The sequence below is a fragment of the Macaca mulatta genome, chromosome X (assembly GCF_049350105.2).
Source record: "Macaca mulatta isolate MMU2019108-1 chromosome X, T2T-MMU8v2.0, whole genome shotgun sequence".
Taxonomy (NCBI): Eukaryota; Metazoa; Chordata; class Mammalia; order Primates; family Cercopithecidae; genus Macaca; species Macaca mulatta.
The window spans coordinates 110,853,463-110,879,634 of NC_133426.1; the positions used below are offsets into that span (position 1 = coordinate 110,853,463).

Consider the following 26,172-nt stretch of genomic DNA (forward strand, 5'->3'; position numbering starts at 1 on the left):
AAGTTAGAAAACGTACTTAGGATCATGTAGTTATTTAGTGGTACTAGTCAAGGATAAGACACTGGACTGACTGACCCCAAAGTCTGTGTTCCTTACTTGAGTTAGCCCTCATGTGCACAGGACCCTATGAGGTTGGTGTTATTATTATATAGAGATGATACGTGAGGAAAACAAGGTCAACAGACATAATTAGCCAAACGTCACAGCAGCAAGTGGCTTGTGCGCCATACACAAGGATGCAGCCTTTAAAGAATACTTGTTTGACACAGGCTTTTTCCACCTTTCTTTCACATTCTCTCCTTGCTGCAGCTATCCCTCCTGCTGCCTGGCAACCATCCCTTCTCCCTTCAGAGTTGTATTATCACATTCAGTTCAGGTATCAAGTTTCCAGTCTATGCTTTTGGTGCAAATGGTTTTGAATTTGAAGTATGCAAGAGGAGACAGCTGCAACAGTGAGTGGAGGAGAGATAAATTGTTCAATTTGTGGTGCTGGGGAGAACTTCATTACCTGATTGGAAAAAAGGCCAGTTTCCTTTCTCCCATGACACTAAATATGAATCCCAGACACATTTGAGAAGTAAATGTAGATTTTATGCAATTATGTACTAATCATATATTTTTTCATATATTTTTAATCATATATTTTGTTGTTATAAAATGAATAAAAAGAATCAAATGTTCAAAAGCAACCCCTTTGAAAGCTGCAACACAATACATGTTAAATCTCTGGGTTGGAGAGAACTTTCTATAGTTAAGACTAATGAAAGAAAGTATAAAGGAAAAGATCGATAATTCAGAAGACAGCATTAACAAAAATACCAACAGTAAGCTGAGAAACACTGGCAACAAATATGATGGACAGGGGGCAGGGTTGGCAACAAATAAGAGAAGCAATAATAACAACAAATCTGTATTGTGTTTAGACAGTTAACATTTATTAAGGTCTTACAAAGTGCCAGGCATATTCTACAAGCTCTACATGGCTTTATCCTTCATCCCATTCTTACAACAAGCCCTGAGATAAATCTTGTTTTAAAATTTCCACATTGTAAAACACTCTAACGGGGGGGGGGGGCGGTTGGGGCGGAGGGAAGTGCATAAAATATAAATTTACAACTTAGCAAATTATTATAGAGCAAATTACCATAAAGATCAAGAAACAGAACACACCAGAACTCCAGAAATTCCTGTAAGCCCTTGCCCAATCACAACCTCTTTCCTCTCTCCCAAACCAAACCAAACAAAACACTCTCATGACAGTTTTGGCTATTGCTTTCTTACTTTTCTTTATAGCTTTACCACTCAAATATAGATGCCCAAACACTATTGTTTCTTGAGCTTTATGTAAATAGAACCATAATGCATATACCCTTCTGTATCCAGCTCATTGCCCTTACAATTATCCTTCTGAGATTCAACCTGGTTGCATGTGGCATTGGTTCATCATTCTCAGTATTGTGTTTTCTATGACTTTACAAGAATTTATCCTTTTACTGTCGATGGACATTTGGGCTGTTTCCAGTTTGGGACAATTATGAAAACTGTTGCTAAGAACATGTTTTTAATGTTTCCTGGTACATATGTGCACACACAACGTACATATGTAGGAGAGGAATTGCTGGCTCATAGATTATGTATATTTTCAACTTCACTAGACACCACCAAACTGTATACCAAAGTTGTACCAATTCCCACTTCCACCATCAGTGTTTGAGAGTTCCTGTTGCTCCACATTCTCACAAACACTTGACACTGTCAACAAAGCTTCATAACTTTTGCTTCAGGTTTTGTATGTCTATTTTTACATTTCATTCAAGGTAATTGTGTATGCTACTATAAATGAAATATTGGTTTAAATTTCATTTTCTAAGTGCTTATTGATGGTGTATAGAAATATAACTGGTATTTTGATGTTGATATTGTATACTGACTTTGCTAGTCTCTCTTAATAATTTTAATCTGTAGCTTCCTTAGAATTTTTCTGCATACACAAGCACATCATCTGTGAATGATGGCAGTTTTACTTCTTCTTTACCAATCCATATACATTTCTTTTTCTTACCTTACTGCATTGACTGGGACCTAGAGTACAAGAAGTAGTGAGAAGAGACATTCTTGTCTTATTCCTGAACTCAAGGGGACCACTTTGAACAATTCAACGTTAAGTGGATGCTTGCTGCAGGTTTTTAGTAAATACCACTTATCAGTTTAAAAATGTTTCTTTCCATTCCTAATTTACCATATGTTTTTAAAATAATCAATGGATGCTGAATTTTATGAAATGCTTTTTCTGTATCTATTAAGATTATCATATGCTTCTTTCTCATTTATTAGGTAAAATGCTAAATTACATTATTTGTGTTTCTAATAGTAAACCAACCAGGCATTCCTGGAATAAACAAGATTTTGTCCTGATTTATTACAATTGTTATATATTGCTGGATTCAATTTGCTAATATTTTGTTTAGGATTTTTAGATCTATGTCTGTAAGAGAGAGTCACCTATAATTTTCCTCTCTGTATAATGTCTTTGTGAGATTCTGGTATCAAAGTTTTGCTGGTCTCCTAAAACTAGTTGAGGAATACAATTCTCCTTTGGCTTTCTTCATTTAAAAACCAGGCAACTGAGGTCCAAGGTGTTTAGATTATTTTTCATAACTGCATTAAATCCAATTATTTACTTGTATCCATGATTTATTAAGCCAGCCTCTTTAGAGCTAGTCATTACCTTGTTTCCATTGTTTCACCGTTATAAACCCACTGAGAACAGCATCCTTACTCAAATACAGGTTTGTACATGTGAACAATTATTTCCTGAGGATACATTCCTAGAGGTGATGTTGCTGGAACAAGCACTATGTTTCACAGGAACCAGAGCAGAAAGAGAGGTGGCCTGTGGCACATCCTACTTTAGTAGCTCTGGCTCACATTCAGGGCCCTTCCTCATCTCTTAACTTGCTGGGAATACCCTTTAACTCTGAGCTACTAGAGACTTCAATACTTAAAAATATTTAAAGGTCAATTCAGCTCTAAGAAACTCTCCAAATTAAGTTTTCAAATGATTTGGCAGGAGGAGGGGGTTGTTTTTAACATTTTCAATGGAACTTTCCAAACCCACATGAAATTATAGAAAATGAATGATGAATCCCCATGTACCCATCACTCAGCTTCAAGAATTATCAATATGTTGCATAACTTGTCTCATCTATAGTCCCCCACATTTTGATGAAGTATTTTAAAGCAATTACTAGATATCACATCAAATGGTATGATTCATATATATGTGTGTGTGTGTGTATATGTGTGTGTGTGTGTGTATATATATATAGAGAGAGAGAGAGAGAGAGACAGACAGAGAGAGAGAGAGAGAGAGAGAGAGAGATGGCAATCGTACTCTGTTTCCCAGGCTGGTCTCAAATTCCTGGCCTCAAGTGATCCTCCCGCCTTGGTCTCCCAAAGTGTTGGGATTACAGGTGTGAACCACCATCCCTGGCCTGATTCTTCTGTATTCTACCCATGGTTCTACCTCCCCTTTTTGTTCCAGAATTTTTATTGGGGTAAAAGTTACAAAAAATTCACCATTTTGACCATTTTAAAGTGTACAATTCAGTGGTATTTAGTACACATTCCAAATATTTTTTATTTGTACATTTCTTATATTCTGAGTCCATTTTTCCAGAATTTTATTAGCTTTTTGTACAAATTTAGATGTCTCCTGATTTTTTTTTTTTTTTTTTTTTTTTTTGAGATGGAGTCTCGCTCTGTCACCCACGCTGGAATGCAGTGGTGGGATTTCTTCTCAGCAGATGCAGACACTTCTCTGAAGACCAACAGCAGAATTGAAGTCTCAGGATAGGTAAAAGCTTCTGTAAACATCCAGATCCACAGCCCCAACCACTTTCCTTTCACCCTGGCTGAATACCACATCTTGAGGCAATCAACTACTAAAAGGCTGCTCAAACTCCCTTTTTTCTGTAATGAGACTACTTCACCCCCCTTTTTATTTGGCTACTCTAAATTCTCCTTTTAAAGGAATACAACAGCCCTCAATGACTTCTTGAGGAAAAAGAAGATAATCACAAATTCAGTTTCAACAAGCAGGACATTTTGCTATACTGTACCAACTAAGCCATGTTCCTCAATCCAGCTTTTGGGAGTCTGAGAGGAAATACCTCTCAGAGCAGGGAGTCAAGGAGATATATTTGTATTCCAATCTGAAAACTGTACTTTGTATAAAGGTGGCTGGTCAGGTTGCTTGTGGAGGGGTTGGGTGGTTGGACAAGAAGAGGGATGTGATTTGGGCATTCCTGAACCTTTGGCTCCTTATCCTCACAGGAGGAAAGGAACTTGGGCAAAGTAGTTAACTTCTCCGCTTCAGCTTCCTGATCAGTAAAACGGAGACAATAACAGGAAGTCCCTGACAGGGTTGTGGTGAGAATTAAATGAAGGAACACTTGAGAAGTCTTTAAAAGAGCGCCTGGTGCACTGTAAGTACTGTGCCACAGAATGCCATCATAATGACACCAATCGCCTCTCTCCAAACTCTCTGAGCACCCTTGTAGATGGATTACCTAAACCATCCCTCCCAGACCCTTCACATAGGATGTCATTAAAGGCAGTAAAGCTACTCTCTCTCGTGTGCAGGGGAAAAGAATATAATCCCTTTATAAGCTAACCAAATAAATTCTCTCAGAGCACGAACTGCCCTTGCATGAAGAACATACCTCTGGGGATGCTTGCTTAGTTGGGGAGGTGAGTGAGGCTCTCTGGACCTAGCTGAGATGGCCCGGATCTAAAGGAAGAGAGCAGCTCAAATTCTCCACAGAATAACTTAGAAACTTTGAAGGATGGGAGCTGGTAAGCCAAAGAGGTGAGGGAGCTCTAGGGTCAGGCAGGAAGCTCAATGGAAGAGAAATGTGAGATAAATTGTTCTAATATTCTTCTGTGTAGTTTGCTGATTTGTTGATTTTTTTTTTTTTTTTTTACTTTTTTTTCCTTTTTTTAAATTATACTTTAAGTTCTGGGATACATGTGCAGAACGTGCAGGTTACATAGGTATACACATGCCATGGTGGTTTGCTGCATCCATCAACCTGTCATCTGCATTAGGTATTTCTGCTAATGCTATCCCTCCCCTAGCCCCCCACCCCACAACACGCCCCACTGTGTGATGTTCCCCTCCCTGTGTCCATGTGTTCTCATTGTTCAACTCCCACTTATAGGTGAGAATGTGCAGTGTTTGGTTATTCTGTTCCTGTGTTAGTTTGCTGATAACAATGGTTTCCAGCTTCATCCATGTCCCTGCAAAGGACATGAACTCATCTTTTTTTATATCTGTATAGTATTCCATGGTGTATATGTGCCACATTTTCCTTATCCAGTCTATCATTGATGGGCATTTGGGTTGGTTCCAAGACTTTGCTATTATGAATAGTGCTGCAATAAACATATATGTGCATGTGTCTTTATAGTAGAATGATTTATAATCCTTTGGGTACATACACAGTAATGGGATTGCTAGGCAAATGGTATTTCTGGTTCTAGATCCTTGAGGAATCGCCACACTGTCTTCCACAATGGTTGCACTAATTTACACTCCCACCAACAGTGTAAAAGTGTTCCTATTTCTCCACAGCCTCGCCAGCATATGTTGTTTCCTGACTTTTTAATGATCGCCATTCTACCTGGCATGAGATGGTATTTCATTGTAGTTTTGATTTGTATTTCTCTAATGACCAGTGATGATGAGCGTTTTTTCATGTTTGTTGGCCGCATAAATGTCTTCTTTTGAGAAGTGTCTGTTCATATCCTTTGCCTACTTTTTGATGGGGTTGTTTTTCTCTTGTAAATTGGTTAATGTTTTACTGGTTAGCCTTTCAAAACAATTTCTGGCCAGGCACAGTGGCTCATGCCTGTAATCCCAACACTTTGGGAGGCTCCGGAGGATTGCTGAAGCCAAGAGTTCGAGACCAACCTGGGCAACCCAGCAAGACCCCATCTCTACAAAAAATAAAAATGAAAAAATTAGCCAGGCATAGTGGCACATGCCTGTAGTCCTAGCTGCTTGGGGAACTGAAGCAGGAGGATCATTTGAGCCCAGGAAGTTGAGGCTGCAGTGAGCTATGATCATGCCACTACACTCCAGCCTGGGTGACAAAGCAAGACCCTGTCTCAAAATAAAAATAAATTCAATTAAAAAATTTATTGTAACATTGTTTAGTGTAGTACATGCTCAACTAAAAAGAAATAACTTTTTTTTCTTTCTTTTCTTTTTTTTCTTTTTTTGAGACAAAGTCTCATTGTCGCCCAGGCTGGAGTGCAGTGGCATGATCTTGGCTCACTGCAACCTCCACCTCCTGGTTTCAAGAGATTCTATTGCCTCAGTCTCCCTAGTAGCTGGGATTACAGGCACACACCACCATGCCCAGCTAATGTTTATATTTTTAGTAGAGAAGGGGTTTCGCCATGTTGGCCAGGCTGGTCTCAAAACTCCTGACCTCAAGTGATCTGCCCACCTCGGCCTCCCAAAGTGCTGGAATTACAGGTGTGAGTCACCACACCCAGCCCAAAAAACACCTTTCACAGAAAGGGGAAAAAGTAGAAGTGAAAGTTCCCCAGCTCCCCACAGTCTGGTCTGGGGTGTGTTCTTCCAGATGATGCTTTTACACAAACACAAACATATCTATTCTTGTTCTTTTTCTATAAAAGTTGGGTCATAGCAGGTACATGGTTCTGAGACTCTATTTCGTATTGCCTGCTGTGCTAAAATAAACCCACTTCACTGTCCCAAACCTTCAGCAACATCCTGCTACTTGCTTTGTGCTGTTTATGCTCTTTGGACCAGCTGCTTGAGAGTTTTCTCTCAGTGAAAGGAAGAAATTATAGTTTCACCTCACTACAATCATATGGTAATAACAGCTACTGCTTATGGTACCCCTAGTGTGTCTGGTAGTCTCTTTGGTGCTTTACTTGAATTCTCATACCCATTCCTCACAACAACCCCTTCGAAGTCGGTCCCACTATTATCCTATGTGGGTTCACAGATGAAAACTCAAGACTCAAAAGGTAATGAGTGGGAAATTAAGGAGAAAAGCACATATGCTGGAGGCAGGACTTGGGCATTCAGCATCTCCTTAAATCTTTATAATGACCTTATGAGGGAGCTTTCACCCCAAATGAGGACACTGAGGCTGCAGAGTTCACAGAGCAAGCAGCATTCCTGTTCTCTGCCAGGATGAAGCCACTGAGAGTTCATAAGTACATCCATCCCTTTCCGTAAAACTTGATGAAAGAAAGCTAGCAAAGATCTGAAAACATGGAGGTACACACAGTGCTCAGTGATTGCAAAACTCAATATAATAAAAATGTCAATCTTCCCCAAAGTTATCTATAGATTTAACCTGATTACTATCAAAATCCCAAAGGGATTTTTCACAGATATACACAAGTTGGCCCAGCATGGTGGCTCATGCCTGTAATCCCAGCACTTTGGGAGGTTGAGGCGAGAGGATCACTTGGGGCCAGGAGTTTGAGACCAACCTAGGCAACATTACGAGACCCAGCCTCTACAAAAAAAAAAAAAAAATTAAAAATTAGCCAGGTGTGGTGGCACATGCCTGCAGTCTTAGCTACTTGGGAGGCTGAGGTGGGAGGATCATTTTAGCCCAAGAGTTTGAGGCTGCAGTGAGCTACAATCACGTCACTGCACTCCAGCCTGGGCAAAAGCACTTGTTAGGGGGAGATAGAAGAGGAAAAGAAACTCTCAAAACTCAACAGTAAAAAAGACATAAAGATGTATATGTGCCACATTTTCTTAATCCAATCTGTCACTGATGGACATTTGGGTTGATTCCAAGTCTTTGCTATTGTGAATAGTGCTGCAATAAACATACGTGTGCATGGAAGGGGAACATCACACACAGGGGCCTATCATGGGGAGGGGGGAGGGGAGAGGGATTGCATTGGGAGTTATACCTGATGTAAATGATGAGTTGATGGGTGCAGCACACCAACATGGCACAAGTATACATATGTAACAAACCTGCACGTTATGCACATGTACCCTACAACTTAAAGTATAATAATAATAAATAAATTTAAAAAAAAAAAAAAAAAGACATAAAGATTCCATTAAAAGGCTTGGCACAGTGGCTCACACCTGTATTCCCAGCACTTTGGGATGCTGAGTTGAGAGGATCACTTGAGGCCAGGGGTTTGAGACAAGCCTGGGCAACATAGTGACACCCTATCTCTAAAAAAAATTAAAACATTAGTCAGGTATGATGATGCACATCTGTGGTCCTGGGTACTCAGGAGGCTGAGGCAGGAGGATCACTTGAGTCCATGTCAAAGTTTCAGTGAGACATGATTGCGCCACTGTACTCAATCCGGGTGACAGAGTGAGACCCTGTCTCCAAAAAAAAAGTAAAAAATAGATTCCATTAGAAAATGAGCAATATATGAACAGAATTTCACCAAAAAGAATACGCAGATGGCAAAAAACATGTTCAACATCATTAGTCACTAAGAAATGCAAATTAAAACCACAATAAGCTAAGGTATCATTGTACACCTATACGAATGGCTAAAATAAAAAACAGTAATACCAAATGTTCACAAGGATGCGGAAAAAATGAATCTCTCATACAATGATGTTAGGAATATAAAATGGTAAGGCTCTGGAAATCATTCTGGCAATTTCCTATGAGACTAAACGTGTACTTATCATATGACCCTGCAAGTGCACTCTTGGGCATTTATCCCAGAGAAATGAAAACTTATAGTCACACAAAAACCTGCACGCTGATGTTCACAGCAGCTTTATCTGTAATTGCAAAACCAGGAAACAACCCAAATGTCCATCAAGTAGTAATTGGATAAAGAAATTCTGGTCTGTCCACCCAAGGGAATACTATTGAGCTGGAACAAACTACTGATACACACAACAACCCAGATGCAACTTAAAAGGATTACATTTGGTGAAGAACGTCAATCCCAAAAGACTACATAGTATAGGACTCTATTTATGTAACATTCTTGAAATTAGAAAATTTTAGAGATACAGAACAGATTAATCATTGCCAGGGAGCAAGGATGGGGCAGAATGGGTATGATTATGAAGGGGAAGCACAAGGGAGGTCATTGAACAGTTTTATATCATGACTGTGGTGGTTGTTAAACCTATACATGGGATAAGACCACATAGAAAAACACACGCACATACAAATGCATGTAAAATGGTGAAAATTAGGTCTATATTCTAGTTAACAATCTTGTAATAATTTCCTGAATTTGATATTGTACTATAATAACATAAGGTGCCACCATTAGAGGAAGCATGGTTTCAGGTACATGGGACTCTATGTACTTTTGCAACTTCCTTGTGACTCTATAATTATTTTAAAATAATTTTTTAAAATAACTAGTGTGGGGCCGGGTGCGGTGGCTCATGCCTATAATCCCAGCACTTTAGGAGGCCAAAGTGGGCAGATCATTTCAGGTCAGGAGTTTGAGACCAGCCTGGCCAATATGATGAAACTGAGTGTCTAATAAAAATACAAAAATTAGTTGGGCATGGTGGCACATGCCTGTAATCGCAGCTACTCGGGAGGCTGAAGCACAAGAATGGCTTGAACTGGTGAGGTGGAGGTTGCAGTGAGCCGAGATCATGCCACTGCACTCCAGGCTTGGTGACAGAGCTAGACTCTGTCTCAAAAAAAAAAACAAAAAACAAAAAAACTAGTGTGGGATTCCAGGGTGGCAGAAAGTAGCCTTAGCGAATTTCTTTGCTAGACTTGTTTTTCCTGTGTTAGCTGTCTTCTATGCACAGCTGGGGTAGTTTAAAAATTCCTCCTCCTTTCGACAAGTTTTACAAACAGTGCTAAAAAGAAGTGTATCAGTGCTTCTTTGTAAAAAGCATTATTATGTTTTAAGTAAGTTATTTTAATATTTACAAATAAAAATTATATACACATGGTGAAAATATTAGTACTTTTAGACCCTAAAGAGCTTTTGCTAATGTAGGTTACAGAGCTATCAATATTTATTATATTAGAAATCAAAAGTGCAAATTTTTAAAATATGTATTAATGCATTTAAAATAATAAATCCACTGATTATTGTACATAAAATGTTATTAAAATAATTGCATTTTCATAAACAAATATTTTAGGAATGTTTTACATTTCTGAAAATCTCTTAAATGTCTGCCTCAGTACAAGACAGCTAGATTCTCGTATTTGCTTCTGCATTTAATGTTGTAATATGCTGTTTTGGATAAATCATATGAAGACAAATCCAACCTCATGGAGATATGTAGTTGGAAAAAGGATTTCCCAGTCACTTGAAAGGGTCTCAGTCTCAGGTGTCTCCAGGACTCCTCACACCACACTTTAAGAACCAATATGTTAGAGAGACATATTGAAACATTTTCAGATAAAGTCAGCAATTTGCATTAAAGTACTCCAAAACACACACACACATACACAGACACACACACACACACCCCCATGTACATATAGTTGATTCATTATTTGTGGCAGTTATATTCTATAAAGTCACCTTAACCAATGAATTACCAAATACCAAGCCACTGCTCCTACTAGAAATACAGGTTTAGGTTCCTGGGAGCCTCTCATTGCATTCCTTAAAATGATCAATACACACAACCTTGTTTTATGTATGCTTCTGTCTAAAGACACCCTCTTTAATATATATTTCTTAAAATAATACATTATATGCAGTATTTTATAGTAAACCACTAGCCAAGAAGGGTTTAACATTTTCCTGATCCTGGGTTAACATAACCATAAATTTCTTTGGTTTTCAAAAGCCTCACAACCATGCTGTCCACTATGCTTTTTCTAATCAGCAGTTATCTCATGAATCTACAAACTTTGCTGCTTTTCCATTTATTCCATAGCTTCATCACACACTAAAGATGTTACTTTAGCACCATACAGAGTGTCTTCACACATAGATTGGCAAATTTCCTATTCCTTTTTCTGGATGTACTGTGTTGCTGATTTATTAACATTGAACTCACAGCAGACAGCGTTATAAATCATGCCTAATGGAAGCCTATCTAACACATGTATTTTCCCCTATAGGGAACATCACTGCCTTCTGGCTCTTAGAAACACTAGACGGTACTTCAGCACTATGATTGGGGGCCATTTTAAACAGTGAAATCACCAACAAAAGCCATTAAAATATCACTAAATCAACTATGAAAAGAACACTTACTTACAGTATGAGAACAGAAACAAGAACATCACCTTTTCTAACCTCAGCTGGGAATACTGAGTGCCTGACAACTAAATTGTTTTGCCACTCTGTGCAGGTCTATGAATGACTATTGAAAGCACTGCAAGTATCGATTTGGGGTTACAGATAAGTTTGAAGTAAGTGAACTTGCAAATATGCAATCTGTGAATAATAAGAATCAACTTTTTATATATGTATATATATATAACTACATTTATATATATAAGAATCAACTATATATATAACTATATATATGTAGTTTTATTTATATATATAAAACTACAGACACATATATATATCCACACAAATATGTGTGTGTGTGCCATTCAAATGATGAGCAGAAATTGTAATTGTTGAAGCTGGATGATAGGTATATGGGGATTCATTTCACTAGTCTAATTTTGTGTATGTTTGCAATTTTCCATAAGATAAAGTTTTGTAAAGTGGTTTATTTTGGACTGCATTGCATTTCCACTTTCTTTAATTCCTTACCAGCATGCAGAAGTCTGCAGCTGTCAAAGGTGAAGTTCAAGTGACATTTTGGGACAAACTGCCATCCACCACCAACCCAACCTACCACACATCCTCCTGGGGGGTACTAATCCAGTACGCACTCCCTGCTATAACAGGGACAGTGACAGGCAGAATTGTAACATCAATAGCTCTTTCTCTTGGAGAGAACCTCTGGGTCAGAGGCAATGGAACCCTGTATTATTTTGAGAGCCCACTGAGCCCAGACCAGCTGACTCTGTGGAAGTGTGGTTTTAACGTGCATGTATGGCTTTAGCAGAAGGTAACTTGGATTCTGGTCCAAGGGTGTGGATTCCAATCACTTAACTCCAGCCTGGGTTGAGTCAGCAGTCTAGAGAAAGGGCCTCAGTCAAACAATCCTTAGGAGATCCAGTACTGTCCAACTAACCTTCATATATTCTCTCCACTCTAGTACATGGATATGCTTGACATTTTTAAAGAACAGGAAGCAGGCAGACACTTCCTATTTTACAAGGTGAAGCATCCCACTATCCTTGTATGCAAGATCAGTCCCTCCAGCAGAGTTTTGCATCTCATCCTTTCCCTTACCTTCTCATAAAACTCATGCATCAGCCATCTCCTCTCTCTTCCCCATCTTCAACATTCTCTTTCTCCTAACTCTTCCCCATCAGCATATGCACACTCCCAAGTCTCTGTCGTCTTCATAAAAATTCTCCCTCGATCTTATGTGACCCTCCCACTACATCAGATCTTTCCAAGTTTAACGGAAATATAACGTGCATGTATGGTTTCCACTACTTCAATGCCCAATGTTCCAGTTATATTCTGCTGTATAATAAACCACCCCAAAACTTGGGGCTTAAACAATAATCATTTAATTATACTCACGACTGTGTGGGTGAGGAATGTGGGCAAAGCTCACTAGATAATTCTGCTGTCCCATGTGCCATCTACTGAGGTCACTCAGTGGTATCCAGCTGGCTGGCTAGGTTGTTTTGGAGGGACTAAGATGACTTCCTTCATATGTGTGGCGCATTGGTGGGGATAACTGGAAAGCTGGGCTCAGCTGGGCTGTGCACTCTCTCTCCATGTTGTCTCTGGACCTCTCCATTTGGTTTCTCCAGCAGGGCAGTCAGACTTCTTACATGGTTCCTGAGGGATCCAAAAGACCAAGGCAAAAGTTACAGGATTCTTAAAACCTATCCTTGGCAGTCAAGCAGCATTATTTCCCTGCATTCTTTCAGTTAAACTTTTGTACAGGGCCCACCAGATTCAACAGTAGAGGGACTACACAGAGGTACAGTTACTTGGAGGCTTGGTTGATAGGAGTCACATGTTACAGACTACCGCCCCCATGTACTCCTCAAACCGCTGCATTCCCCATCACTCCACTGAAATTGTAATCTTTGAGGTAAAGACAGATGTCTTAGTTGTTAAATCCAATAGATGCCTGTCAGTACTTGTTTTGCTTGTTTTTTTGTTTATTTGTTTTTTTTTTTTTTTAGTTTTTTGTTTTTTGTTTTTGGAATTGGACCCTATTGACCACTAAATTCCTTCTTGAAATTCTCCTCCCCTAGCTTCTGTATATCACCTTTCCTTGTCTTTTCCTCAGTCTCCTAAAGTGACTTATTTCTTAGGCTCTCCCCTTATCTACTGGGCTTTGCTATCAGTTATCTTCTCACTCTGCATATGCTACCTAGTTATATCAACTACACCTATAGCCTCATCTATCACTTAACTACTGGTGGTTCCTCAATATATAGCTCCATCCCAGACTTCTCTCCAGTGATCCAGAATCTCATGTACTCACCTAGATGTCCAGCGGGTACTTCAAACAGCCAAAGCTTAATTCATCTTCCTTACACATGCTCTCTTCCTTGTCTTTTCTCTCCTGTATTTACCACCCGCCTAGATGCCCAAGGCTGAAACTTGGAAGTCATCCTTAACTCTACCATCTCTCCTATTATACTGAATACAGTTTGTCACTGATCCCCAACCATTCAGCTTGCTAAAAAGCTTGTCAATTTATCTATTCCTCTCCATCCTAAATACTAGGTCTCTGGCAGAGGACTAGATAGGGTCTCAGTTCATCATTCTGATCTGTAAACCATATAGAAATTAACATTTACTATAATAAACTCAAACACCTTTTTTAATAAAGCAGAGGTGATCTAGAGATATCAGGACTAGAGATATTTAATGAGTTAAACTCCACATGGGGAGAAGCACTCAAGTTGGTAGCAATGGGATGTTGCCTTTCGGTAACCTCTAGGGTGAGGTTACTTCAGTTCCTGGGAAGCCCCAAGTGGGGGCTTATTGGCTAATCAAGCTCCTTATACCCCTGAGCATGCCATCCTGAAACATCATCGCATTTAGTGTGATTATAAAAACTGCCTTAATTAAGCCTCATTATCTGGATCTCACATCCAGATTGTGTGTACAATTTCTTAATACATTGCCAGCACATCGTGGCTACACACACCACAGGTTATATCACAGTGACCAGACAGATTCTGGCTTCTAGTAAATGACCAAATAGCTCCTATCAAACCCATCCTCCTTCAGATGTAACAACTATACACTCTGGACAATTTGTTTTTTAATTACCTGCAAGTATTGACAAGCAACCCAAGGCAGGCAGAAACTGGAGGACGATCTACATTTAAAAGAAGAGATCAAAACTAGATGAGATTCCCATTTTTAAGACTTTGAACCACAGGGTGGGCCCCAATCAGTTCCCTGATGGGTGAACCTTACTGACTTGAAGACAAGAGGACAGAGTTCAGAGTTTCCACAGCAGCTGAAAATTGTGGGGATAAAATCTTGGAATGGAGACAGCCAGATAGGCAGAGTCCTGAATTCTGTGTATAAACTCTACCCAAATCTCTGGCCGACCTCTGAATTATGCACTCATGGGACAGTCTCCAAACAGTCTGTATAAGACTAAAAGAACTGACTAGAGACTTCAGTTGCTGCCTGCCACAAGGGAGACAGAGCATGGAATTCGAGTTTAGTCACGTTAAATGCTGCTAAAACAAAAATGTCAATATTTTTCAGAGGGATATAATGGAATCCAGTTTCTCTAGAACATGTCCTCTACAATATCCAGGAGACAAGTCAAAATGACTGAACATTGTTTGAGGAAAGTCAAAATGATTGAACATGTTTCCTATGGGAAACAGGAAAATGTAACCTATACCAAAGAAAAAAGGCAATCAATGAAGACTGACCCTGAGATGACTGACATGTTAGAATTAGCAGACAGGAATTTTTAACCAGCTATTATAATGATTCCCAAGGACACAGAGGAAAATATGCTCGTAATGAATAGTGACCAGCTGTACTGCAACCATGTAAAGATGAGCAGCCTATAGAGGTAGGTGGCTGGTTCACAGTCTAGAAGATAGAAGAGACTGGGAGTGGCAAGCCTGGCCAGGACCTACAGTACCCACCAACACTATCTTAGTTCAGATTCTTACTGTTTTTCACGTAGACCATTAAAACAGTCTCAAAAATTGCCTCCCTGCTTCTGGTTACTATTTACTATGACCCCCCCAACACACACAGAGACCCTAAACACATCTACAGTGATTCCAGAATTACCTATTTGAACACAGGTTTAATTAGGACTTTACTGATTCCAAGTAACAGAAACACCATTTGGGCCAAAGAGTTAATTTACTGGAAGTTTCACATAATCATAAGTAGATGAGCGTCAAGGACAAGTACAATCAGAGACTCAAACATGAACAGGAATCTTTCAATTGCTCATCCTGTAAGTTCACTTCATTCTCTGAAACAAGTTTCCTCCCCGTGGCTGTAAAATGGGCCACCAGCAGTTTCTGGCCACATCATCTCCTAGCTGTGCCACAAAACCAAGAGGCAATATTTTCCCTCAATTAAATTTTTAAAATTCGAAGAAAAACATTCTGATTGTCCTGACCTAGACCACATGCCACACCTCAACCAATCGAATCAACTGTGGCCATGGAGACAGGTACTGTGACTGGAAGCTCTCACGAGCACTGAATGGCTGGACAGGAGAGGAGCAGCGCACCAGAGTCACAGAGGGGTTCATTTCCAGGGCAAAGGAAGGACTCTGGGAAAAGAAACTGTCAAATGATAAAGGTCTAACAGGTTTCCTGTGGTCACCACTTCAATTTGTGGCAATATCGTCCTCCATGCAAATGTCAGTGTCCTGGGATTTCTCTTACAGCAGAGACTTCTGTTGTTCCCCAATATCTGTTCTCCCCTTCCCCCTACCCAGTATTTTACTGCGTGAAACATAAATGCAATGACCAGAGGACAAGTGTCACATGGTGGAGACGATGGGACAGAAAGTCCATACGTTATTTTGGATGGCTAATAACTCACAGCTGAACCTGATGCTAACTGACAACCCCCTCACTCCCCACATCTAATCAAGGCAAAATAACACTGAAGTTAAGAGTGTGGGTTACAGCCAAACCACCTGAGTTTGAATCTAGGCTCTGCCACTTACTAGTTCTGTTCAGCACATTACTTTATCTCTCTGTTCCTGTTTCCTTAGGTATAAAATGATGTTAATGTACCTCATAGGTTGGTTGTGAGAATTAAGATCATTCACGTAAGCACTTAGAACAGGGAGGCTGAGGCAGGAGAATGGCGTAAACCCGGGAGGCGGAGCTTGCAGTGAGCTGAGATCCAGCCACTGCACTCCAGGCTGGGTGACAGAGCAAGACTCCGTCTCAAAAAAAAAAACAAAACAAAAAAACAAAAAAAGCACTTAGAACAGTGCTCAATGAGTATTAACTACCATTTTCAAGGCGTCTCAATTTTACCTACTAAAGATCTTGGAAGACAGTGTCTTCTTTCACAGCCCAAAAGTCACTTTACATCACTTCAATGAGCCATTGCCTCCTCCACAGCGTCCTCCACATTGCCTCAGCCTGAACTTTCTGAAACACCTTGATCTGACCATGTTACTCCTATTGGAAACCCCTCAATGATTCTTCCTATCCTACAAAATAAAGCCTTAACTTCTTAGCCTGGTGACCAAGGTTCCTTGCATAAGGGCCCGAATGGCCTTTCTGGGCTCATCTCCTGCCACTCCTCCACGATGCCCCAAAGCCCAGTCACACTGAACTATTCTCTACCATCAACTTCCTACCTGCCTCTAAAGTACTAACAACTCCCGTGTTCCCTCCCTCCTTAACTCTTTCCTCTGTTGGCTGCTGTGGCACCACACCCTCCTGGTTTTCTTCCAATCGCCCTGGCTATTCTTTTTCCATCTTTCTCACAGGTTTCTCATTCTTCAGCCCATCTGTGTCAAGGTTCCCAGGTTCCATCCTTAGCCCACTTCCTGTTTCACTGCATGTCCTGCCCCGGAGTGATGGCATCCCCTGGCAAGTTTCTAAGGTCCACCGACAGCCTCATGATCCCCGGATTTTCACTCCTAACCTTTCCTGAGTTTTTGTTTCAAATATCCTGATATATCACACCCCCTGAATAGACACCTCAACTTCAGCATGTCCAAAACCAAACTCACGTTCCCCACCCCAAACCCACTTCCCCTCTTTACTCTGAACCTGCTGCTGGCACCACCATCACCCAAGCCTGGAATTCTTCGATCTGCACATCTAAGAAATGACCAAATCCTAATTCATGTCCTCAATAACTCTCCAACCTGCCTTCTCGCTATACTCACTGCCACTGCTCTTGTTCTGGCCCAAATCCCCTCTAGCACAGACTCTGCCATAGTCACCTCCCTGCCTGCCTCCACTCACTCCTCCAATCCAATGGGCAACCTGTTACCCACCTCCAGCGAAAATCTCATCATGTCACTGCTCTGCTTGAAACTCTTCACTAGTTCCCACTGCTCCATCAGACACAATTATTCTGTGCCTCATACTAGTTAAATATCTACTATTTACTGGAACCTATGCTAAGTATGAGGAATGCTTGAAATGGCTGCTGCCTTTTAAGGAATTTATCATCTATCTGAGAAGACAGACATATAAATAACCACTAATAACATGATGTAATAAGTCCTGTGATAGACACACCAACAGAGTACTACAGGAGCACAAGACTTAGGGGTAGGAACCACATCTTCCTAATCTTTGTATCTCCAATATCTGATACCAAGTTTGATTAACTAGAGAATTTTATCTGAATACTGAAAGGATGTCCATCTCTGAGCCTCAGCTTCCCACTATATAAAATGGCTCACAACTCACATATCAAAGTCTATAATTATGTATGTTACATATAACATACATACTATATACGTATATAATATGCATACATACGTATATAATATGCATAATATGCATGCATATTATATATGTATATATGTCTGATATAGTGCCAGAAGTCTCAAAATATGTCAGTTTTGCTTCTCCCCTCACCCCTTTAACTCCATCCATGGGAGGCATAGCAGAGGAAACAGCAGGTCAGTGATGTAAGAATTAGAAGCCCAACAACTGGAACAGCATCATTTCTGTCCTCTGGTAATGACAGAGTGGCTGCAGCACCAGGCAGCTCCAAAACAGCCTTGGGCAGGAACAGCAGTGCTCCAATACCATCAGAACAAAGGGAAAGAAATCACGACTTGAACTTTCGTGGACAGGAGAAAAAATCTGACGTGGACATAAACGTGGACTTCTAGATGGATAAGGGCTGCTCTTTTCCTCCGCTACTTGAATCCTTCTGCAATATCGCCACCTGGTGGCTATCTAGCATCCCTTTACTTAATTCCCCAGTGCAGTTGGCTCTGAAAGCCCACTGCACTGTGAAAGTTCTGGAAGGGAACAGCCTAGCTCAGTGAACTGTTCTCGGAAATGCTCAGAGTTAATCATATTCTTCTCCATGTCCTGCAAAGTATCTTGTACTCAAGCTCTGTTATAGCACCTCTCATTGTATTACAATTGTTTACCTGCACACATTCATTCATGCACCCAACAAATTTGTAAGTGTCGTGCCTAGGACAGGCAGAGACACAATGATAAACAAAACCAGTTGACCGCATAAACAAAGAATTAAACATGTACACAGAGAATTAAAATAGCCATATTTCCAACCACTATAGAATAATAATTATAATATCTAACATTTGTTGAGCACTGAATACTGTATCTGTATTATCCCATTTAATGCTCACAACTCAGTGAGGTAAATAATATGATTATCCTCATGTTACAGATGAAGCAAAAGAGCAACAGAAAGGTTGGGTAAATTGTCCATAGTCACACAGCCAGGAAATGCTAGAGCTTGGATTCAAGCCTGCCCTGGGTCCAGAACCCATGCAATAGCTTAAAAAAAAAAAACCCTGTAATCCCAGCACTTTGGGAGGCCGAGATGGGCGGATCACGAGGTCAGGAGATCGAGACCATCCTGGCTAACACGGTGAAACCCCGTCTCTACTAAGAAATACAAAAAATAGCCGGGCGAGGTGGCAGCGCCTGTAGTCCCAGCTACTCGGGAGGCTGAGGCCGGAGAATGGCGTGAACCCGGGAGGCGGAGCTTGCAGTGAGCTGAGATCCGGCCACTGCACTCCAGCCTGGGCTACAGAGCGAGACTCCGTCTCAAAAAAAAAAAAAAAAAAAAAACCAACTACTGTCCCCATAACCCCGCCTCAATGCATGCTTGATGATTCAATAAATAAAAACCTTGTACCTCCAAAACTCAAGGAGATAAAAGTTCAGGTAGTAGAATCTCGTAGTAGGAGGTTAAGCTGATCAGGAACTTGACTCCATCCCTCTGAATCTCACCTAGCCCCTGGAAATATGCTCTGCTTGATCCCTGCCTCTACTGTAGCCCTGCACCCGCCAAGCCCCAAAGTGAGTGCTCCTCCTTTCATGTGTGAACAAACATAAACCTGAAAACGCCAGTCCTTCAAGCTGGATCTTGAGCAGCTCACTGGGCCTAAATGTAAAATAAAGCCAACAAGCCGTTTTACTGACTAGGGGTCACACACATACTCTGAGGTCCCTGAAAACCAGCACTCTTGTATTTCAGACTTTCAGCGCTTCCCTGAACCAACCAATCATTGGCTCATCTGACTCAGCCAATCTGAGCTCAGCTGTGTTGACCAATCAGGGCTCAGCTATATGGACCAACCAGAACTCAGCTGCATTGACCAATCAGAACTAACCATGCTTCAATCCTTCGTTATAAATGTACTATTGTTTTACACTGGAGGCTGAGACTCCTGAGTTTGCAAACAGTTCACTGGAACAGAGTCTCTTTCCTCCAGTCTCCTTTTCAGACCTTTTGTTCACAGATGTTCTGTCTCAAATATAGCCCAAAAAAAAAAAAAACAAAAAAACAAAAAAACAAAACAAAACAAAAAAAAAACCACTCCATATGATCCTTCCTAACATGATAGAGACTGTTGGCATTTTCAAGATGCTACCAAATTCTAAAAGTGAACAGAACAGAAATAAATTTCAGAAAGCATTCAAAAACAGTTTCTATTTTGACCACACTCACACGGTTTTTAGGCTTTGTGCATTTGATATTTGGATTTATGGCTAGACTCAGAGATTTAAAATGTGGCTGCCCACCAGCCAGCATAGTGGCTCACGCCTGTAATCCCAGCACTTTGGGAGGCTGAGGCAGGAAGATCGCTTGAGGCCAGGAGTTTGAGACCAGCCTGAGTAACATAGGGAGACAGCATCTCTAGAAAAAAATACAAAATTTAGCCGGGCATGGTGGCGTGCCCGTACTTTCAGTTACTGGGGAGGCTGAAGTGTGAGGATCACTTAAGCCCATGAGGCAGAGGTTGTGAAAAAGGAAAAGTTCTCTTGTCCCCCTCGCAGGGTGTGCAATGTGGGGTATAGCTCACTTATTCAGTGCCCCGCTGCTCAAACCTCTCTGGGAGCATACGGATGGGCAGGGAGCCCCATAGCAGTGTCTAGGGGTGAATGTTTACAGCTGAAGCCCCAATGGGCGTGTGTTACAGGGTGTTCTTTTAGTTTAGCTGCCCGTAGGCAGCTTGCATTAGCTCAATTAGACCCCTACCTTATCGCAAGGACAGAGAGCTTTCTGTATCCTGGAGTTCTTGCCTTGGTGTACTGGAGGAATCAGATCACACGTGGGCTTGGAGAATGAGTTCAAGATTTTATTAAGTGGAAGTAGCTCTCAGTAGATGGGGGAACCAGAAGGGAGATGGCTTTCCTCTGGAGTCAGGCTGCTCACGACCCAGGCTTTTTTCTGACTGCCCTAGCCAAACTCCATGTCGTTCTGCTGGTCGATGGCCTCCCAGTGTGCTGGTACCTATCAGTGCATTCCTCTCTACATCCAGCCACCTGTGTGTTCCTCCACTGATGTGCTCCTCTCAAAGCTCAGCCACATGTGTGTCTGCCTGCTGGTGTCTTGGGGTTTTCATAGGCACAGGATGGTGGTATGGCAGGCCAGGGTGGTCTTGGGAAATGCAACATTTGGGCAGGAAAACAAAAATGCCTGTCCTCATCTAGGTCCATGGGCATAGGCCCGGGGATAGAGCCCTAGCCAGGGACCACACTCTTGCCTCCTTCCATATCATTGAAAGGGATCATGCTCTTCCCTTCCCAGTACTTCCCTTTCCCCTTCCATATCAGTTGCAGTGAGCTGAAATGGTACCACTGCACTCCAGCCTGGGTGAGAGAGTAAGACCCTGTCTCAAAAATAAAAATTGGCTGGGCGCAGTGGCTCACTCCTGTAATCCCAGCACTCTGGGAGACCGAGCCCAGTGAATCACTTGAGGCCAGGAGTTCAACACCAGCTTGGCCAACATGGTAAAACCCCATCTCTACTAAAAATACAAAATTAGCTGGGCGTGGTGGCGCATGCCTGTAATCCCAGCTATTTGTGAGGCTGAGGCAGGGGAATCGCTAGAACCTGGGAGGCAGAGGTTGCAGTGAGCCAAGATTGCACCACTGCACTCCAGCCTAAGCAACAGAGCGAGAAACTCCATCTCAAAAAAATAAATATAGGCCGGGCACGGTGGCTCATGCCTGTAATCCCAGCACTTTGAGAGGCCAAGGCAGGCAGATCACAAGGTCAAGAGATCGAGACCATCCTGGCCAACATGGCAAAACCCCATCTCTACTAAAAATACAAAAATTAGCTGGGTGTGGTGGTGTGCGCCTGTAGTCCCAGCTACTTGGGAGACTGAAGCAGGAGAATCACTTGAACCCAGGAGGCGGAGGTTGCAGTGAGCCAAGATTGTATCACTGCACTCCAGCCTGGTGACAGAGCAAGACTCCATCTCAATAAATAAACAAACACACAAATAAAATAAAAATAAAATAAAATGGCTTTTAGTAAATACTCTGTGCAAGACATTGTGCATTGAACTACTGATGCATTCTCTCATTTAAACTTCTCACCAAACCTGTGAAGCAGGTAGATATTCCCATTCTACAAAGATAACAGGACCAAAGAGATAAAGTAAGTTTCCCAGGGTCACACAGCCAATAAGCAGAAGATCTGGCATTTGAACTTAAGTTGTCTGACATCAGGTCTTGAATTTTTTATGACTACGATATACAGCCTCCTCTCCTTATTTATTTATTTATTTTGAGACAGAGTCTCACTCTGTTACCCAGGCTGGAGTGCAGTAGTGGGATCAAGGCTCAGCGCAGCCTGGACCTCCCGATCTCAAGAAGCAATCTTCCCACCTCAGCCTCCCAAGCAGCTAGGACTACAGGCATGTGCCACCACACCCTGATAATTTCTATCTTTTTTGTAGAGACAGGATTCCGGTGTTTTGTTTGTTTGTTTGTTTGTTTTTGTGGGTAGGGATCACAGAATAGTTTCTGGCTTTCCTCCAGGGATAAGCCTGGGTTTTATTCTTGCATTAGCCCAGTGAGGGGAAATAATTACGTATAATCTTCATGGCTTGTGTTAAATTTAACTACTTCTTACTCACCACCTATTTTCTTCAACTAATCAGCTCTTGCTCACTCTGTAGGACTAGGTCAAAACTCATAGCTCCTGCAGGAAGCCTTCCCTGGTCTCTCCAATTACCCCCTTTAACATTGGTCTCTCCCAAATTCATTCTAAAGGAGAGGTGCAAGTCTAATAAATTTTCTGGGGAATACCATAAACAGCAGAGGAAATTGGCAGTCCATCTCTGGGGGGGAAAAATGAGCTCAAACGTATCTCCAGATGTTTTCATATGTCTATGAGCACAGAAACAGTCTGACAGGGACAAAAACAACATGGTCTCACTGGCTGCCTATAGTTCTCACCCACTGGCCTGCTTGTGAATACAGCCCGGCCTCCACCCAGGACAGTCTTTTAGAGTCCTGAAGAGACAGGAGAAGGCCACCTTAAGCATTTTGTTGGTCAGTCCAAATCCTGCCCACCGCTAAGAAGTTCTGACCCAAATATATACATATATCAAGATTATTATTTCATATGGAGATCTGATTATGGCCCAGGCAAAACAGAAACCTATGAGTAGGGACTTTCAGAATAGCCGAGTAAGACCTTCCAAAAAATCTGCTCCTCAAATTAGTGATGAGAATATTGGCAAAATTGTTAAAATCAAGTTTTTCAATATGCTGGAAATTATCCAAAAGCTTGCAGCAATCTAAGGAGCATTTATTCAAGAAAACAACTGAATCTTGGCAAAAACACTGATCTTTGTGGCCTTTTAACTTGCTCTATTCACATCCCCTGCTCTACTGCTCAGTGATGGCCTTGAAAACCAGAAGCCTTGCAATTGCAGTAAGCTGTGAATTCCAGCTGCTGGGACAACTGGATATGCGTCTGGAAAACAAAGCTGGGCTCCTACTTTATACCACATGCCAAACTTACCTGAAAACAAAACAAAGGCATAGGAAAGAAAAATATAAAACTCCTAGAAAACACAGGTGTAAATCTTCAAAACCTTAGACATTCACATGAATTTTTACAATAAAAGAAGTGACTGAGACATGTTGTACCTTGGCCCATAACCATGTGGTCATTTGGTAGCCATATTCAACATTTATAACCAATATCTCTGAATGCTCACTGATTAAACAATTCCAACAGTACAAGGACTTCTACTTCTCTTTTTTTCCAGACAGGGTCTCACTCTGTCACCCAGGCTGGAGTGATCACAGCTCACTGCAGTCTCCACCTCCTTGGCTCAAGCGATCCTCCCACCTCAGCCTCCTGAGTAGCTGGGACCACAGGCATGCACCACCACGCCTGGCTAATTTTTGAATTTTCTGTAGAGATGGGGTTTCACCATTGTTGCCAGGCTGGTCTCATACTGGGCTCAAGCGACCCACCTGCTTTGGCCTCCCAAATTGCTGGGATTACAAGCGTGAGCCACCACACCCAGCCCTAGAACTTCCATTCTTACCTACAGATAGAATAGGTTACCCAGCAAAAATTACTGATGCATATAAAATCTAAAATGTGGCCACATATGGAGACTTTAAAAGTGAACCAGCATTCTCACCACTATGCCTGACTAGTCTTTTAAAAGAAAAAGTGTTCAGGATCGGCCTGGGCAACATGGTTAAACCCTGTCTATACAAAAAACACAAAAATTAGCTGGGCATGGTGGCAGTCTCCCGTAGTCCCAGCTATTTGGGAGGCTGAGGTGGGAGGATTGTTTGAGCCTGGGAGTCGAGGCTGCAGTGAGCCATGATCTCACCGTTGCACTCCAACTGTCAACACAGTGGGACCCTGTTTCAAAAAAAGTGAACCAGATTCTGCCAGATTAAAAGAATGAAACTTCCATACATGTCATTGGAAATAACATTGTGTTTTCATCTCACACAATGAGACAGAGGTGAGCAAATGTCCTTTCAATCTCTGATAACTAAGTACTATTATCAGGGAAGACTGAACAGCTAAACGTCTTCACAGTTTCAACACTAATGGTAGCCATGTGTCATATGTTAAACATCTCAAATAAGATATACTGAGGCAAACATTCACATAACCACAGCAAAGTAGAAATTGTTTTTTATAAACAACTCAAGATAATTGGCTGAAAATGATTAGTGAGACTTCCTCAAAGGCTCGTCAGCATAGGCAACTACAATATTAAATCTTGTTACTCTGATTTCCGGCAAGATGGCCAAATAGGAAAAGCTCTGGTCTGCAGCTCCCAGCGAGACCGAGGCAGAAGGCGGGTGATTTCTTGAGGTCAGGAGATGGAGACCATTCTGGCTAACATGGTGAAACTCTGTCTCTACTAAAAATACAAAAAACAATTAGCCGGGCATGGTGGCGAGCGCCTGCAGTCCCAGCTACTCGGGAGGCTGAGGCAGCAGAATGGCGTCAACCTGGGAGGCGGAACTTGCAGTGAGCCGAGATGGGCCACTGCACTCCAGCCTGGGTGACAGAGCGAGACTCCATCTCAAAAACAAACAAACAAACAAAACAGAAAGTGGGTGATTTCTGCATTTCCAACTGAGGCAAACAGGGTCTGGAGCAGACCTCCAGCAAACTCCAACTGACTTATTACAAGGAAAACTAACAAAGAAAAGAATTCCATCAACATCAACAAAAAGGACGTTGACACCAAAACCCCATCCATAGGTCACGAACATCAAAGACCAAAGGTAGACAAAACCACAAAGATGGGGAGAAACCAGTGCAGAAAGGCTGAAAATTCCAAAAACCAGAATGCCTCTTTTCCTTCAAAGGATCACAACTCCTCATCAGCAGGGAACAAAAGCGGACAGAGAATGAGTTTGACGAACTGACAGAAGTAGGCTTCAGAAGGTGGGTAATAACAAACTCCTCCAAGCTAAAGGAGCATGTTCTAACCCAATGCAAGGAAGCTAAGAACCTTGAGAAAAGGTTAGACGAATGGCTAAATAGAATAACCAGTGTAGAGAAGAACATAAATGACCTGATGGAGCTGAAAAACACAGCACAGGAACTTCGTGAAGCATACACAAGTTTCAATAGCCAAATCAAGAGGAAGAAAGGATATCAGTGATTGAAGATCAACTTAATGAAATAAAGCAAGAAGACAAGATTAGAGAAAAAAGAGTGAAAAGAAAAGAACAAACCCTCCAAGAAATATGGGACTATGTGAAAAGACCAAATCTACGTTTGACTGGTGTACCTGAAAGTGACAGGGAGAATGGAACCAAGTTGGAAAACACTCTTCAGGATATTATCCAGGAGAACTTCCCCAACGTAGCAAGGCAGGCCAACATTCAAATTCAGGAAATACAGAGAACACCACAGAGATATTCCTCAAGAAGAGCAAACCCAAGACACATATCATCAGATTCACCAAGGTTGAAATGAAAGAAAAAATGTTAAGGGCAGTCAGAGAGAAAGGTCGAATTACCCACAAAGGGAAGCCCATTAGATTAACAGCAGAACAGCCAGAAGAGAGTGGGGGCCAATATTCAACATTCTTAAAAAAAAGACTTTTCAGGCCGGGCGCGGTGGCTCAAGCCTGTAATCCCAGCACTTTGGGAGGCC

The 26,172-nt window shown here is 41.5% G+C and overlaps 1 protein-coding gene and 1 long non-coding RNA gene across 4 annotated transcripts in view; both read right to left on the bottom strand.

Annotated features, from left to right (window-relative positions):
- SLC25A53 (solute carrier family 25 member 53) overlaps positions 1-26,172 on the bottom strand; it is a 56,639-nt gene that overhangs the window by 17,861 nt on the left and 12,606 nt on the right. The window contains exons 2-4 of one of the 3 annotated variants that reach the window (XR_013413034.1): positions 12,646-12,909; positions 10,183-10,389; positions 914-5,888 (exon numbers count right to left, since the gene is read on the bottom strand). Coding sequence is in view for 1 of the 3 variants with exons in the window: in XM_015127918.3 (XP_014983404.1) it covers positions 12,646-12,707 (62 nt within the window). In the remaining 2 variants the exon portion in view is untranslated. Of the gene's footprint in view, positions 1-913; positions 10,390-12,645; positions 12,910-26,172 lie in introns of those variants that run through there. The other 2 variants (XR_001442067.3, XM_015127918.3) reach the window with 2 other exon arrangements.
- On the bottom strand, positions 914-10,389 carry LOC144338717 (uncharacterized). The gene is made up of 2 exons (XR_013413039.1): positions 10,302-10,389; positions 914-6,166 (listed from the first exon to the last, which is right to left on the bottom strand). It is a non-coding gene; the product is annotated as an uncharacterized LOC144338717 (long non-coding RNA).